This window comes from Dermacentor silvarum, chromosome 5 (assembly GCF_013339745.2).
Source record: "Dermacentor silvarum isolate Dsil-2018 chromosome 5, BIME_Dsil_1.4, whole genome shotgun sequence".
Classification (NCBI taxonomy): domain Eukaryota; kingdom Metazoa; phylum Arthropoda; class Arachnida; order Ixodida; family Ixodidae; genus Dermacentor; species Dermacentor silvarum.
Window position 1 is genome coordinate 67,296,548 of NC_051158.1, and position 17,019 is coordinate 67,313,566.

Consider the following 17,019-nt stretch of genomic DNA (forward strand, 5'->3'; position numbering starts at 1 on the left):
ATGCAGTGAAAACGAACACCAGCACAAAGTTGAACCACAACATGTGGCAGTGTCATCAATGATTGGTACTTCTCAACCTGGTGCTTTCAAGTTGCTGACACACCCGCCACATTGTCTTAGTGGCTGTAGCACTACTGAACTCGAGGTCGCGGGTTTGATATTGGCCGTGGTGGTGCATTTCGATGAGAGCAAAAATGCTAAAAGAAACTTGTGTACTTAGATTTAGGTGCGCGTTGCAGAACCTCAGGTGGTCAAAATTAATCCTGAGCCCCTCCACTACGGCGTGCTTCATAATCAAATTTTGGTTTTGGCACGCAAAACTCCAGATATTGATTAAAAAAAATGGTTATTTTCCCAAGTTTCTGAAACCTCTTCTTGTACTTTCTTTCCTCATTCTTCAAAACACAGCGTGTCTAGAGCTTGTCAACAAGATCATCGTACAATGCCAGCTGCCCCACCCTCGGATTGGAAAGCTGTCGGCCCTCTCCCATCAGCTGGTCCTCATGCTGTTCCGGGCCTGCTGTGGCCTCGAAGTGCCAGGTGGGCATACGCGCCACTGAAAGCCGCGAAGGTTGGCTGGTTGAGAAAAGGGGGACTGTGAAAAAAAAAAACACTGAGTCAACCTGGATTGTTAGATTACCTTCCTAGAAACTGCAGTGTTTGTTCTATGCAGAGGTGACCTACATTTGGGATGTTATACAAATATTCAAATAGAAGACCAGTGGAGCAAGGGGGTTGTGTGAGGAACAGGTTTGTCTCCTTAAAACACATATCTCGGCACATCACATTTTTCATCACTCCTGAAAGCACGTTTTAAAGTGCAGCACTTAGGCGTGCGATCCTGGCTTGAGTGTCCACGTCCCGCGGCGTAACCGCTTGAATGTGCTCGTGCGTCGTCGTCGTCTTCCACAGCTGGCTCCAATACCGCTCATCATGCTAACGTTCCCATACTGCCCTTCCCTCTGCGGAGGCGCTGACGGCACTGGCCCACTGCCAGTCAGTGCAGTGATTTCGGTCTCAAATTCTTTGCCTCAATATATTGTGAAATGAAAACACGTATACAAATGCGCTCAAATTTCACATTAGAGAGTGTCGTAATCGTTGGACATTTTTTTATGTACACTTGAGTACAGATAATGATAAGAAACAGGACAGGTCCAATAAATTTCGCTTATGTACGTGCAGCGGCAACAGTAACTGTTTCAAAAAATAACCTAGAAAAAATAACTGCTTTCATGAAACCAAACCAAACTATATACTATTCTGAAAAAGGCTGTTCACACTCTAGCGATTCCTGGTCCCTAGTCAACACTGGTGAAACACTACCAAAATCAAGCCGGCGCAATAAGTTGTGATGACAAAACATTTTTGCAGGGCTCATCGAAAACCCGCGGACTCGTGAAGAAGAAGCACTGAACGTGCAGGCAGCTCTCAACGTACTCGTGGATCGCGTGCTGCTGACGTCCCTGCCACACATCGACGGCCGCGATGTCGTTGCGTGCAACCCCCATGTTGTGTTGGACCTGCTCGAGATTCTCGTTGGGTGTCTCGACCTGCAGGGAGCTTCCTCGTCGTCTACGTCTTCGACGCTTTCGTCACCGGACTCGTCACTTCCCGCATCCTCGTCGGAACGGGGCGTACGCCGTACGTTTTCTTACTTCTCCAATTTTTGCTTTGTCCATTGCACTCCCAAGCCTATATACAGCAGGCCACAAAAGTTTGTGGGACATTGGAGTTGCAAAAAAGACAAACTCTCGTGAAGCGTGGGTGGCGTAGCCTCAAACTTAAAGAGCCTCGATCTGTAGTAACTTTTGTTATCTGCACAGTTATCCATCAGTGAGCCGAATGAAATTGAATGCCGGTTGAGGTAGTAAACGTTGGTACTATGGATGCACTTACGTATAGAATTGAATGTATGCATTCATGAGAGCAGATACAGTGACGATCATTGGTTTTGGATTGTTGTCTTTCTCCTGTCTTTTTTAATTTCTCCCAGTGTCTCATTTCAGCTTCATTAGTATGTACTTGTTATACTAATTCACACTGATTCATCACTACGCTCACTGTGGTTGCGTGTTTTTCAATGCTGATCTTGTATCTATTCTCGCTTTCATTCAGACAGCTTTGCCGGCAGTTTTTTATTCTTTTATCTTATGTAACAGCGCAACAGCTGCCTTGGCCCCTGCACATGTGGCTGGTGGTTTGTGCTTTTTAGCAAGTAAATTAGAAGCACTGTTCTTTAACAGGGCATAAATTCAACCCATGTCCCGTAAAGTTTTCTGGCCAGCTGTACTCGACTTCGTAGTTTGTTTCAGGGTCACCAGAGTTGTGTCACACTGTTTGTCCGGAAGGTGCCACTTGGCTTTTTTTTTTCGTTATACAGTTTTTTTAATTATCTCATACGGGAAAATTGATGCCACTGTCTAGCCGAGTTTCTCAATGAACACTGTGTCACCATATGAATGCTGGGGTATGGGTGGTTTGTCTTGTCTCAGGTGTGACTTGTGCTGAAACATGGTCGTAACTGCATAAATAAAGCTTTCTGAGAATGAAATTCCAGAAAAATAGATACTTAACCTGGTAACACGTCTTCAATTAATGTTTACTTTTGTATAGTACTAGCGACGACAACACATACGTGCTATTGAATTCGGTGCACATTGAATGCGTACTTTGTCATGTTTCCTCCAACTCCAGCGGGCCCGCTGGTACTATGTAGCTTCACAACCTGACACGAGTGCTTCGTGTTCTGATAAAATGTTTTCTTGCATAATAATACAGCAGGAAACAGCATTTTACTTATTGCTTTAGCAGATACTATTTTAGGAGGGAAGGACATGGTGCACTTCCCCACGCCTCCCGCTGGTGCTGTGTGCTGAATGAATCAGACGCCGGATGTTCTGGTGCAAGCTCGCTTTCACGCATCTCTCCAACGTTGCCTGCGCTTTACTTTCTTTTACGCAGGTAAAGCTTGCCACCACTGTGGCGCCAACGGCAGCGCAACTGAGCCACTCGACGCCACGAGAGTCGTCCTCGGAGGATTCCGAGACCCTGTACAGTGAGGGCTCCTGCTTTCTCTGCGACTACGTCGCTGCAAAAGCGCGCAGCGCAGCTGTTCGTCCTACGTCGCGTGCCTATCCCGAGTGCCCGCCACGAAACCTGCCCAGCACTGATACGCCATCTCCCCCGATGAGCGATGTGACGGCGGAATCTGGTCTAGACGATGTCGACGCGAGGAGGTTTGCAGACGGTGCCGCGGGTTACTCTAGGTCGAAGACTGCTTTCGAGGGTAGGAGGCAGGGAAGTCCGTACTGGCTTCGTGGTACGCCAAAGCGGGAAGACTCGGAGTCGACGGAATCCGACACCAGCGTGGAGGAAAGACTGAAGGCGACTCTGGCGGAGCTGAGGCAGCGGTTGGCAGAAGCCGACAAGGTGTGGCTTTTTTGTTACTTCGAGTTAAAATTATTTAATGTAAGCAGCATGACAGTGGATGAGGACAACTTGGGGAGACCATAAAGTGAGTGCTGCCTTTAGAAAAACGTGCTGATACAGTCAAAGCTCGATATAACGAACCTCGATTTAACGAAATTTTTGATGTAACAAACTATTTTTATTTCCCCATCTTAGTTCTATTGAATTAACGAAACCTCGATATAACGAAATTCTCGATATAACGGAAGTTTCTCGATGCAAGTACAACTTCATTAAATCGAGGTCTGACTGTACACAAATGGCAAACTTAGGACAAATAAAGAAAAGGCCTTCTAAGGTGATAGGAAAAAAAAAAAAAAGCTCAGGAGCCATCGAATGAAAGTCAGTTCTTTTGTAAAAATCAAAGCTTGGCATTGACACAAGGCACGTGGCTTAGACACCAGCTCTTGTGTTTTACTTAAATAATTCTCGTTTGTGTGCTGCTTAAGGTGCATAAGTTTTACTTTACTAACTTCACCATGCTTCTGCTGTTAATTAAAATTATGCATTTCAGGAAAGACTTCATGCTCGCTTGACAAAGAGGTCACCGGCTAGGTCGTTTTTTGTGGCTGTGGTTGTCTGCTAACCACAAAGTTAGGAGTGTCAATTTGTGGCCACATTTTATTGGTGGAGGAATGAGAGAGTGCTTGTATATACTCAAATTTAGGCACCTGTTAAATGACTTTGGGCGATCAAAATTTTGTTTGGGATGTTAAGCACCATGAATCATTAATCAATCACCAAAAAGGTCCCAGGATGATGGAGACTCGACTTGATTTAAAGGGGCACTGCATAAACTTTGAACACAGTGAGAAAACGTTTTAATCTGTAGACGGTGCTGCTATCAACGTGCAAGCCAAGTTTTATTCCGCTGCATGCAGCCCTGCATTCTCGCATAACATGCTTTTTAAAATTGCAGTATTTCTGTACGTACGCTAAAGCTATGAATTTAAAGTATAATATGTATAATTTCATAATTGAGAAGCGTATTGGCAATTTTTCTGTAACTTCAGCTCTATGCCACTGCCGCTTTAGGTCAGCGAAAATAATTTCATTTGAAGCCCTCTGCTTTTGCCAATCTGATGCAGGTGTCGCTAGAACACCCATTTTATGTGTGCATGTTTGCGAGTGGTGGGTATGAATGGGAGTTCAAAGTGTATTGGAGTAGCAGAACTGTTTAATTCGCTACAAGGAGGTTTCCTTTTTTTCTTTTCTCCTTACTAGCGTGCTGATGACGACAGGCCACTACGCAAGCGACCGCGTCAGGTAAAGAAGTCAGGTATAGTTCTTCTGCTACTTCCTCTGTCGTTTACATCCTTCAGGACGGTGCCATTACCTTGAACATGCAGTCAGCAATAGAAAAGATGTAAGGCAAGAGTGTAGTCTTTTGTTTCGTGTTGCAGTTGATGAGTGCAGCACGAAGAGGGAAAGTTTCGACACCAGAGCAAGAGAAAGATGAAGGAGAGTGTTGATCGGTAATCAAACAAAAGATGCTGTTCATAATCATCATCCCGAGCCTAACGGGGATGATAGTGAGGATGGGGACAGCTTTAAAATCGAAGCAAGGGAGGTTTTCTGTCTGCAATGCTTTCTACGGAATAGCTGCTTCATATATTACAACCATAACTTGTGAGTGTAAGGCTACGTCAGATCACATATTTATTCGTGCCCCTTACGGGCGTCCAGTATAGGGCACGCCACATTCTGGTTGTGAGTGCAAGTGATGCATTGCAACTGCTGGTTGCAGAAACGTGCCACATTGCTTGTTCTGTGGTAAGTAGGTTATGATCTATGGTGCCTTACATGTAATAACTACGTGATAGTCCCTGGCATAAATGTGTGCCTTAATGTTACATGCAAAACAAGAGAGTGGCTCACAGAAAGATGGAGGCTTGAAGCGATCAACAGTGGTAGAAAGAGGAATGCCGCTGGAGCCAGCATTTCAAGGAGGAGGCTTTTCAACAAGTCTCCTTGTCGAAACGTTTACCTCAGCGGCATTCCTTGTTCTACCTCTGTTAATGTTACGTTGAATCACACGACGCATGCCTATAGTGTGAAAGTTTCTTCCATGTGGGGCACTATTTTTTGGTCGCAAATGCGACCAGTGAGAGGAGCCTCCCTAGCCTTTGTAGCACTGCCCGCTGTGTATGAAATGGAGCACAGCTGCTGAAAATTGTGCAGAGGTCATATTTCGTAAGGTATTATTTTTGTCTGGTTCTGTATTCATTTCTTGTCACCTGTCCTGCTGAGGGGATGATGGTAGCGGAGGTGTGGCTACGTGCAAGCCAATGACAATGGGCAAAATGAATGGGAATTAAAAATTCCCACTCCCGCTGTCAGGGAGGGGCTTGGAGGCAGTGATGACAAATTGAAGTTCCCAGTTAAGATGTGTGCCTAGAGCCCAGTCTTTTTTTTTTTTTTTGCGTGTATAAATATATTGGCCGTTCAACTCTCAGTTAATGATAAACTGAGAATAGTTGGAGGACTGTCATGGCCCCTTTTAAGCTTCATTTCACAGGATAAGAGTGGATTTTTTGGCATTTGTAGAAGGAATTTACTGATAGTATAGCTCAGTCATTCTTTTTCTCTTTAATGCCCCTTTAATGAGTTCCTGTACATGGCGTCAATGAGACATTCAGCCTGCAAACAAATGTAATTGCTGTGCCATATGAAAGGTGCACGTTGCCTTTGTTCTTTGTACTTCACCTGTCTTTGTCTTTGTACTTCACCATCGATTGCAGATGATATAACTAGAGTTCTTTGTTTCCGGATTTTCTATTTTTTTAATTTTGGGGGGTAAAAATCGGGTGCTATATTTCAAGCTAGTGATTGGGGAGAAATCAGGTTTTTTGTGGAACCATACTGAAATTCGTTTTTTTTGGGGGGGTTAAATTTACAAATGTACTACTACATTACATTTTTTGTTTTGTTTTTTATCGAAGGGTATCGTGAGCTCCTTAATGCTAACGTGGTAAAACTGTGGATCTGTGTCAAGCTGGTAATCGGGGGACATCAGGGTTATCTAGAAAGTACTCCAAAGTTCGGTGTTTGTCTGGAAATTAATAAGTAATAATGACAGTAAAGAGCATTGATAACTTTTACGAAATTAAACATTTTATTCACAAAAAGCTGTTCATCGATTTGGTTACCCATCTTTGTTAACATACGTTATCGTCTGCATGCGCAACATGTCGGTCTCCATCCGTGACCTGTCCGACCTTTGAATGTATCTCAGCTGAGAGAAAGTTCTCTCAACATCACAGCTTCCATTAGCTAGGCACAGCAATGTCAGTGCAGCATTTGCCAGCCTGGGGTAGCAAGTGGTAGAGTCGTTTTAGTCCGTAACGGAAATGGAGAGGTCGGTAGTCATCAAATGACTGGCTCAGCAGACGCTTCTGGAATGGATCCAAGAAGGCTCAAAATTTTCTTAACGTTAGCTGGTTTTCGTCTTTGTCTGAGACGTTCCGTTTAATAGTCACTGGAGTCACTCAACTATAGGTCACTGGAGATCACTTAAGCCAACAGGATCTAACTTCGTTGTCCTGAGACAGGGTAGCTAGCGCATGCACACCGCAAACTTTGTGCAGTGTAAAAAAAAAGGTTGGCATGTGGTTTTTTTTTGGAATTCGGGGAGAAATCTGGTTTAACCCGATTCTCCTGAAACGTGTTCGGGGTGTAAAATCAGGTTTTACCCGAAAACGAAAAACACTAGATATAACGTGATTATCTGTAGAATGTTACAGTTGTATGCATGCAGGTGCCTGCATGATGCATCATATGAAATACTTCTTGGTCATAATGTTGAACTATCGAATTTCTATTAGCTTACCGTCCTTTTAAGAGTGGACCACATTCTTAGGCGTCATTCACAGAGCCATCACCTGTCACATCATTGTCACGTCCAAAAAGCATGCCAGAGATTTGACGGCACAGTTTTTGAACAGAAGACTGTACTGACACCGTCTCCAGCACGTTTTGGTACAGTGTTGATTGACTGGCTTCACATTCGTCTGAAACTTGACAACTATAATTTACCTTTTGTCTTATAGTGGTTAAATAATGTTTTCTTGATGAAACCTTAGCGTGGGGTTAAAATAATGAAATAGTATGTTCAGGACAAAGCTTCTATATCTTTGAAATGCAACAGCTGTACAATTTGCACAGCGTCTGCACTAGCCGCAGTGGTTAGCAGTGCCCGATTTGGGCAGTTGCTAAATTTGCTACACTGATCCTTTCAGTGTGACCAGTGGTGAAGTTCACTTGCTGAAAGTGGCTCTAAATTTGTATGTCAGCCAGGGATATGAAAAGAAACAACACTGTATTTATTAGTTATTAGGACAGATCAGCACAAGATTTGTGTGGAAGTAATTGGCATTTGTTCTTTTTTTTTTTTAAGTGTACACTCTATCAGTGTTTTGGCTCCACTCGTTGCTGTTTCTGTGCATTTCTTTCTTGGTTGCATCATTATTTTTCTTGTTTCCTGCTCCAGTGCTCCTTTCGCCTTCTGTTCGTGGCATCAAGCGTGCTGGCAGCAGTGGTACCTCCAGAAAGCGGCACCGATCCGAAACTGAAGGTAAGTTCTTTCCAGGGTGTCGAACCGAAAAAAATGCTGGTTCGATTTGGGTTAAGCATGCTCCGATTTCGTTCCAGTTCAATTCCAGTTTGAGGAAATAAAAGTTTAAAATGGTTTGGGAACCGGTTCAGCACAGTAACTTTATCCCGCCTTATATGGCAAAATGCTGTGCAGTGCTATCGACTTGTCCGCATGGCGCATTTGCAGTCTTTGTCAGAAGGTGGAAGAAATGGGAAGCTTTAAACACAGGAGGCAGGAAGCAATGTTTTAAATGCGTAAGCATTTATATGGTTACCCAATAAGAAAACTGTCCGAGCGTCCGTCCTCCGCGTAAGACGATCGCTTTCAAGTTCGCTAGCTGTGAAAGAAGACGACGACAATCGTGCAAGCAGTGGCACGAGCGTGTCTCTGTGACCACGGGACTTGTGCAATCATGCACGCACTAGGCACACCTTTAGGAAGCTAGAACTGTGGAGCAGGCAGTGGCTTCGGATCGGAACGTCATCAGCGCACCTGGTGTCACTACCTGCAGTAGTTTGCTTGCTTCATCAGTTCACAGTGCGCTGTCTTCCGTGGTAGTTTGTGTCGCTGCAGCGTTGTCGCATTTACCCTAATGGCGCCAAGACGACCACAGCCGTTGAGCACTGCTATGATTACGTACCAGCAGTATTGAGTGTGAGCACTCAACACCACGTCGTTATTATGAAATGCTTATGCATCATTCAGAAAACTCCCTCAGGAGATTCTATGTTTTTTTAGATGAATATCAATGAAGTTTAATGTTGTACAGCTATGCAGCAGCCATACACATGAAGACGGTCATCTTTGGCAGTGTCGTCGCAAAAGTATGCAGCATGGAATGCGGTGCCTCGTCGCATCCTCCCCTTTTCGCACGTTTCCTTTTATTGTCATCCATACTGATTACGAGAAAATGTTTTCTAATCGAATACGAGTACAGTGAAACTTAATTGATACGATTCTGCATAATACATTTTTCGGGATGATACATCTTTTTTTTCTTTTCCCGATAATACGGTTTGGTTGGATGATACGATTTTCGGATGATACACTTTATTTTCCAGATCCCGTGAAGATCATATCAACGAGATTCCACTGTACTCGAGAAAAACTAATGTCGAATAAAATATTGAATCTTTGCAATTTCTAAACACACGTGATGAAAAGTTTCGCATAGCCTGTTTGGCAACAAAGGGCTTGTTAACATTATTTCATACATATACACTGTGATGCAGTACGATCATGATCGTGCACGATGACATTAGAGAGTTTTATCGTGTCCGGTATTCGGGTAAATGCAGGTGGAGTGGGTATTTTTCCGAAGGAGCGGAGGCGTAAACGTGAGCGGCCTGCATGGTGCAGCCACCTGGTGGCGCAGAGCTCAGTCAGACAAGCACAGCTAATATTGCAGTGACTAAGTGTATTTCACTTTGCTCTTAGTGCAAATTTTCGTCAGCAACACGTTTATGCCGCTGCCGAAAATTTACACCAGCAGCTCTGCATACGGCAGGCATTGCCAAATCCTGACTGGGAGCTTACCACTGTCGTTGAAAAGGAAAGTGTACAATCATTGCGTTCTACCGGTGCTAACGTATGGGGCAGAAACTTGGACGTTAACAAAGAATCTCGAGAGCAATAAGGACCACATAAAGAGCGATGGAACTAAAAATGTTGGGCCTAGCGTTAAGAGACGGGAAGAGAGCGGTGTAGATCAGAAAGCAAACGGGGATAGCTGATATTCTAGTTGACATTAAGAGGAAAAAATGGAGCTGTGCAGGCCGTGTGATGCGTAGGATGGATAACCGGTGGGCCATTAGAGTTACAGTATGGGTACCAAGAGAAGAGAAGCGCAGTCGAGGACGGCAGAAAACTAGGTGGGGTGATGAAGTTGGGAAATTTGCAGGCACAAGTTGGAAGCAGCTTGGCAAAACAGGGGTAATTGGAGATCGCAATGAGAGGTCTTCGTCCTGCAGTGGATATAAATATAGGCTGGTGATGATACGAGACATGCAAGGCGTGCGAAGTGAGGGCTCAAATGGCCACAGAAACGTCAGAAACAGCTCTGAATGGCTGCCAGTATGCTTGTTAGGTGCCTAGGTGCCCATACTGTTTCGATAGACAGCGCGTGTGCGCCTGTGTAATTAAGAAGTGAGTACTTTTCCCTTGATAGTGGCCCCTTTTCAATCTTGGTAAGCTTCACCGCATAACACAGCTGTATTGCGGCGAAGCTGACTAGTCAAGTTTGAATTATTCAGGGGAAACCAATTTCGAGATCGAAATAATGGAAGTTTGGGCCCATAGAAATGTATGGGCACTGGCCAGGACTTTCGGTCGGGATTGAATTAACAAAAAAAATTAATTTAACCAGAGTCTAATAATGAAAGTCTACTGTAGTAGAGTGTATAGTGCTCATGGAGAGAGGAAAGGACAATACTACAGTGCCGCACATTGTTTTGAAGAAATCCAGACATGATGAGACTGCTCAAATAATCAATTTATTTGTGGAAATCGAAACAGCGAATTCATATGCTGCCTAAGATGAAGCATGCTTACTCAACTGGTTACATTGTGCATAAGTCCCTCACAGTATTTGAACAAAACGAATATTCGACAACCTTGAATAGGGAATTGTTGAATCGAGACTATTCAATACTTGTTTGAAATTTTCAGTATTCACACACACACGCACACACACACACACACTCACAACACACACGCACGCACGCACACACACACACACACACACTCACATCTAGTAGAAAATGGTAGTTCTCTAAGACATTAAGCGCACATGTTTTGCACACAAATTCTCATGGTCAAAGCGGAATTATCGTAAGGTTTTTTTTTTCTTCGTAAATGGCACATTGCAATTTCGCGACTGGGACATTAGCGACGACTAAAAAAAGAAAAAAATAATGTTTTTCAAGTATAGTACTATATTGAAAAATAAAAGACATCATTAAGTCTAATATACTAGTATAAGACATACACAGGGATTACAAGTGACAATCTTGAAGTAAAACAATGTAAACTGGTCTCAGACATACAACAAAGCACCTTATTTTCTATGCATCATAATGTCCGCAAATAAACTAAAAATGGGCATAAAATGAGCATGCAGTGCGATCATCAAGTGCACAGCTGAAAGTACCTCACGAAGAATAAAGTTTGTCTGAAAGAAAAAAACGTAAAGGAAGAAGCACCACAGAAATAGTTGCTGTCGCTCGATTTTATAAATAACTTGCTGGCGCCGTGGGGCATGCTCCCAAGTTTGCCTCGTCAAGCAATATAGGATGTGGCCTGAATTCTGCATGAAAAAGTCAAAAGTAACGTGATACCTAACTTAACGGCGATGCAAGAAAGCGCCGATGAATGTCCGGCTCACTTCGTTGTTCTCGAAGGTAGCACTGAACACTGAGCATTTTGAAGGACACGATGCTTCGCAGATGCAAAATGAGTGCCAACCATGATAGGAATTGCGACATGCGTAGATAGGCAGCATGGCTAGTGCACAGCCATCACATCCGAGTAAAGCAACAGCATCAACGCTCAGTCCAGACAGCAAGCACGTTACAGAGAAACAGGAGAATGGAAGGAAGGGCTGACTGAGTGCCGAGCAGAAGTTTCGACTGTTATTGAACCAACCAAACCCAGCCCTCGATTCGGCGAGGATCTGCCATGCTTCTCACGACCTTGTTGATGTTGTTGGGTCTGGCCATTTTGACCTTCGTCATATGGCCAGAAAGCGAACGCTTCCACGGCATACACTTCTCGCATTGTGCCAATGCTTAGCACTCGCTAGCGAGGCTCCCCCACCCCCTCCCCCCTCTTTTTTTCTCTCAAGCCCCTCCACCGTGTTGCGGAGACACGAACTGTGCTTGGAGCTTGAGAAACGAGCGGCACTGGAGAAACGGAGGAGGTAGACGTGTTTCCCAGCGTGTAAGTTGATCATGTGTGTTCAGTGACGCAGCGTTGTCTAAGCGGTGCGTCACTGAACACGCATGCGCGGTGGCTGCTTTCGTTGCCAGCGCTGCGATAATGGCTTCGGTGCTTCGGCTTGATGTTACAGGAGTGTACGTGAATCAGCCAAGACACCTTGGCTGGGGAGAAACGGCAAAGACACCTTGATAAAAAAGAGAAGTGACGTTTTTCTCTACAAAGTGTAGTTTACAAAGGGATGGGTAATTAGTGAGAATGAGTGAGAAGCGGACGGAGTTAATTAGTGAGAATGCCTTCATCTGCATGGTGTGGCCTTAGCTTCCACACCTTGACAGCAACTGGCATGACTGAGCTCAGAAGTGCAAGCATCTCTGCTGAGGTGGCCGTATAGTTACCGTACTTATTTGATTATAAGGCAGTCACAATATAAGGCAAGGGTTCAGTTCGATGACCCAAGAAAAAAAAAGAAACTTAATTATGCACACTAATACAAGGCGACATAGAGTAGCCGACGGATTATGCAGACTCTGCAGGGATTGCCTGAAATGCTGAATTACTAACACAGCCAGAACGCAAAATGGCGACCAAGAAATCGGGGGAAGGGAGCTTCACCATGTGGGAGTGCGAGTTATCTGCAAGTTTTGCTTTAAAGTGTGGCTTCACGGCATAATGGCGTGCGCTGCTGTAAAGCCACACTGTAAGGAGAAATTAGCAATGCACAGCCAGAATGCAAAATGGCGAACAAGAAATAGGGGGGAAAGGAGCTTCACCACGCAGAGTGCGAGTTATCTGCAAATTTAATTTTGCCATTAAGTGGGGCTTCACAGCATAGTGACGTGCGCTGCCGTAAAGCCACACTGTAAGGAGAAATTAGCAATGCCGTGAAGCCACACCTAAAGGCAGAATTCACGTATAAGGCGGGGATGACTTTGACAGGCTAAGGAATTCAGGAAAAAAAGCTCGCCTTGTATTCAAATAAATGCGGTATCAGCACATACCTATCGTTTAGCTCAATTCCTGCACATAACACAACTCATGAGTGGTAACAATGTTCTTGTGGGGTGCGCTGACTGAAAAGTAACTCAGTAGAACCTCATTCATTCATTATTGGAAAAAAGACTTGAGAAACAACTTACCAACTGGGAGAACGTATGATCCAAAGTCTTGTGAATAATTTGGCAGACTTAACTGTAGTTGACATCTACGTAATGTGATGCGTTGTGCGAATCGTTGCAGTACAAGACACCAACGTGCGCCGAGCTGGTGTGGACCAAGCAGCCCGATACGCGCGTTGTTGTGGCAAGCTTACGTTTGCGCTGCTCGAATTCGGCCTGGGTCTGCAGCTTCTTCAAGCGGGGAATTTCGGTAGAAAGTTTTGACGTGCCCACTCGGCGCGAATCATTGCAAAATGAGACACCAATGTGTGTGGAGCAGGTGGTTCCTGAGCTACCGTGGTCGTTCGATTGCACATTGCCGTTTTGCTTTAAGAAACCAACACGAAATTGAGCTGGTGGACAATGCCGGAATACAATGCTTATGATGCTGGCTGAGCTAAACATGACGCTCACCTTCTGCAGTGGTGCGTTTAAGTTATCACCTGTTCAAAGCGTGCAGTATGCTTACAACGGCACTACGTCACACACGCTGTGGAACAGATAGGTGATGATGCTTATTGCAGTAGGTTGGCAGTGATAGCTGTGAATGTGGTATGCAACGACCCGGGAGGAAAATTGCTGGTACTGGAATACGCAACTTAGTGTGCGCCAGCAGTGCCGGCGTTTTCACATGAGACGGGTGGGTGCATACTGCAGGGAAGCTGCTGCAGTGGTCAGCTACTGTTCTTAATTGCGCGTGCCTTGCGCCTTTTCTTGTTTACACAGGATCTAGCGGCCGGAAATGTGTCATACAATTGCAGTTTGGCGATGGTGCCAAAAAGTCGTGTTTTGAGGGAACGTATGAATTGGTGAAAAAGAAGCGTAACTGTTTTGGGTCATTTTTTGGGTTCTCGATCACGAACGTTGACTTTGGGAAATCATATGTAACAGCATCGTATCACCGAGGTTCTACTGTATTCTGGCTTATGTATTGAGCGCCCGTTTGCACCTTATATGCTTGAAACATTTCATGCCGAACTGGTATCCGTTATTATTAGTTTTAATTCAGGTTCAATTCGTGTTCAGGCACATTCTAAGAATATAGGTCCGGGTTTGGGTTCAGTTCCGACTAGAATTCCGGTGTTGGTTTGGTTTGAGAACCTGCTTCTTTTTTTTCCCAAAGCACACTTTCTGCAGGAGCGTGTGAAGTGTAGAGCATGATATCTGGGTGTACCCAGTTTGGACTTATCGGCACACGCTCTCACATTCACGGGCTCCTTGTGGTACTTTGGCAAGGAAACACAGAACTGGACAACATGCTGTATGATCAGTACAAAATACCAAGTGTTCGTTTGTACATGCGAACAAAAAAAAAAATATATATATATATATTTTGTTTAAGTCCGAAACACTTTCTGCAATAATTTTGCTAATTTGCACTGAACTGCTTGAGCAGAAATGCTGTGAACTCTTTTCAGTGTCCCCAGAAGATGAGTCTTCACCCGATGCCAATATGTCTCCGCACGCTGAGCGCGTGCTTCGGCGCTTGCACGACCAGCATGTGCGGTTCGCTGTGCAGTCGGCCTCATCGGCTTCAGTTGTAGCTGTGGACGCAGAGCAGCTGCAGCGGAAGTATGAGGAGCTTCAAGAGCGGCATGCAAGCAAGATAGACGCTCTGCAGAGGGACCTGGCTCGCTCCCGTCGCCTGGTGAGGAATATGGCGGTTGTCTGTTGGCACGAAATAATACCCCTATTTTTGTTTGAGTTAGCTGATGGTACGGTGCACTGCAGAATCTAAAGCCCTGCGCAGACCAACTTTTTAAGGTCGCTGCATTTCTTTTTCTCTTCGTTCCTTGTTTGCTCGCTCTCTCCGCGTCCCCTCCCCATCGCCTTCGTCACTCTCCCCTCGACCGGCGCACCATGTTGAGAAGTGCACTTGCTGCTCGCTTGTCTGTGGGATTTTTCGGCAACTGCATTATAACCGGCATTTTTTCTCGCATGGCTGCACTGTAAGTGGTATGCAGACACAGTAGTTTGAGTTCTATGGGAAGACGAACGGGAGTCAGGAATGACCACATTATATCCAGTCCTGCACTATAAGCAGTTACATTACAGGTGCTCTGAGTTGAATAGTTGAGCCTCAATACGGAATGAACACAGATATTTATTTACAGTGCCTCAAAACCCCCAACAAGTGACGTTTTACCTGAAGGTGGGCAGGTTACAGTAATTTTCCTTGATGCGAAAGTAACCAAAACATTGTACATTCTAATCCACTTATAACGATCCCAGATATAACGATCTATCTATTCTAACGACCACATTTCTGTGCATTTACGATTTTCTCAGCCTGCCTATTGAAACTGTTTCCAGATATAGCGAACATTTTTTAAAATCGTCGTACTCTTACAACGAACGCTTCGAATCCGGTCATGGTAAAAAGAGGGCACGTGCGAATTACCAAAGCACGGAAGCGCGACCAAATCGGGCTCATGGCAGCGCCTGCCACTCTCCAGACAAACTGCGATAATGATCCGGCCTTCAAGATGAGCGAGTGTCAGCCGTGCGCGGATTTACGTAGCTGCAAAGAAAGCGTGGGAGAAGGTCACTCGCTTTCGGGGCAGAGGCGTACAGCATAAACAGAGCATGGTGCTGAGGCATGCACTGGCACTACTTGCGCAGGTGCGATATCGACTGCCATGACGGCGGCACTCTCGTTTTTGCACAATTGTTTGTGCGGCACCGCTTTCATTACGCCTATTTCAACGATTTGGAATGACCATCTATGTCCTCCCAGCATGGGAACGGCTGCTAAAGCATTGCTAGCGTTGCTGTTGATATTCACACGGCCCGAGTCGGCGAAAACGCTGCGGCTGCACCACGTGCCGCAGCCACGCAATGTTGCAAAGGATCGACGGTTACTACACCGTTATCAGAAGATCACGGTTTGTCGATGCTTCGTTTACGCATTGCCAATTGCTGATAACTGTTCACGGTGAAGTTCTACCATTCAGACATTAAAATTTTTTTATCGCCCGAAGCGACATAGTTAACGTAATGTTCTCGACTCTTGTGGGGCTGACTTCCAGTCGTAACACGAAGCCCACAATGTCTGAAACCTTCGCAGAATGCTGCAGCAGTTTTACGAAGTTTACGTTTTCAGCCAACTACAACACTTCACTTTCATGTGCAGAATACAGCCATGTCCTGTTGGTCGTAAAATATATCTCAAGCACTTGAATAAAAATTGGTGGCTGCGATCACACTTTCCACATGACAGGAGATTGGAACCTGGCACCGTTTTGGAAGAGCTATATGACGCTGCGTTTCGTTCTTTAGATGGACGATTCTAATAGAAGTTTGCAGTGAGGCGCGGGAATGTACCGGGAACAAAAATGACACTGAAAATCTGGTTTTGAGACCAGCTTCATTGCCGTTAATTTTAGAGCTTTTTTTAAGGGTGAGTGCATATATAACGAACTACTGATATAACGACTGCTTTCCGCAGAATTCTCAAATTCGTTATAAACATGTTCGACTGTGTATGTAAAAAAAATACAAGTTGGCAAAATGAAGATTACGTAACCGTCCTTGCTTGTCAATGGTAACAACAAACACAAACAATCAAGTACTAATTCGTAAATGTACTCGCAGCTAGAAATTAAACGAAGACTAAAGGCAAATACTATGTCGACATGGATTATTAAAATACCATTTCAGAAACCTTGCAGCGCTTGTCTCCTGCCAGGAAAAGACTTAGTTTACGAAAAAATCGTGTCTGAATGGTCCGCATACCTATAGCACAATTCAAATCACCCGCCCCGAGCAGGGAGTGGTGACATTGCATACGCCATCGGTGAGTGAAACGACACCCGACAGACGACGCTAAGGGATTTTTGCTCAAAACACAAATGCGTGGCCATG

General features: G+C 44.7%; 1 protein-coding gene across 2 annotated transcripts in view; it reads left to right on the top strand.

The window, feature by feature from the left end:
• The window catches only part of LOC125939705 (uncharacterized), a 29,760-nt gene that overhangs the window by 4,888 nt on the left and 7,853 nt on the right, over positions 1 to 17,019 (top strand). For both annotated transcript variants that reach the window (XM_049668161.1, XM_049668162.1), the window contains exons 2-7: positions 409 to 540; positions 1,375 to 1,644; positions 2,965 to 3,432; positions 4,696 to 4,750; positions 7,961 to 8,044; positions 14,574 to 14,803. In XM_049668161.1, the coding sequence (XP_049524118.1) occupies positions 1,489 to 1,644; positions 2,965 to 3,432; positions 4,696 to 4,750; positions 7,961 to 8,044; positions 14,574 to 14,803 (993 nt within the window). In that variant the 5' untranslated portion in view covers positions 409 to 540; positions 1,375 to 1,488. The remainder of the gene's footprint in view (positions 1 to 408; positions 541 to 1,374; positions 1,645 to 2,964; positions 3,433 to 4,695; positions 4,751 to 7,960; positions 8,045 to 14,573; positions 14,804 to 17,019) is intronic.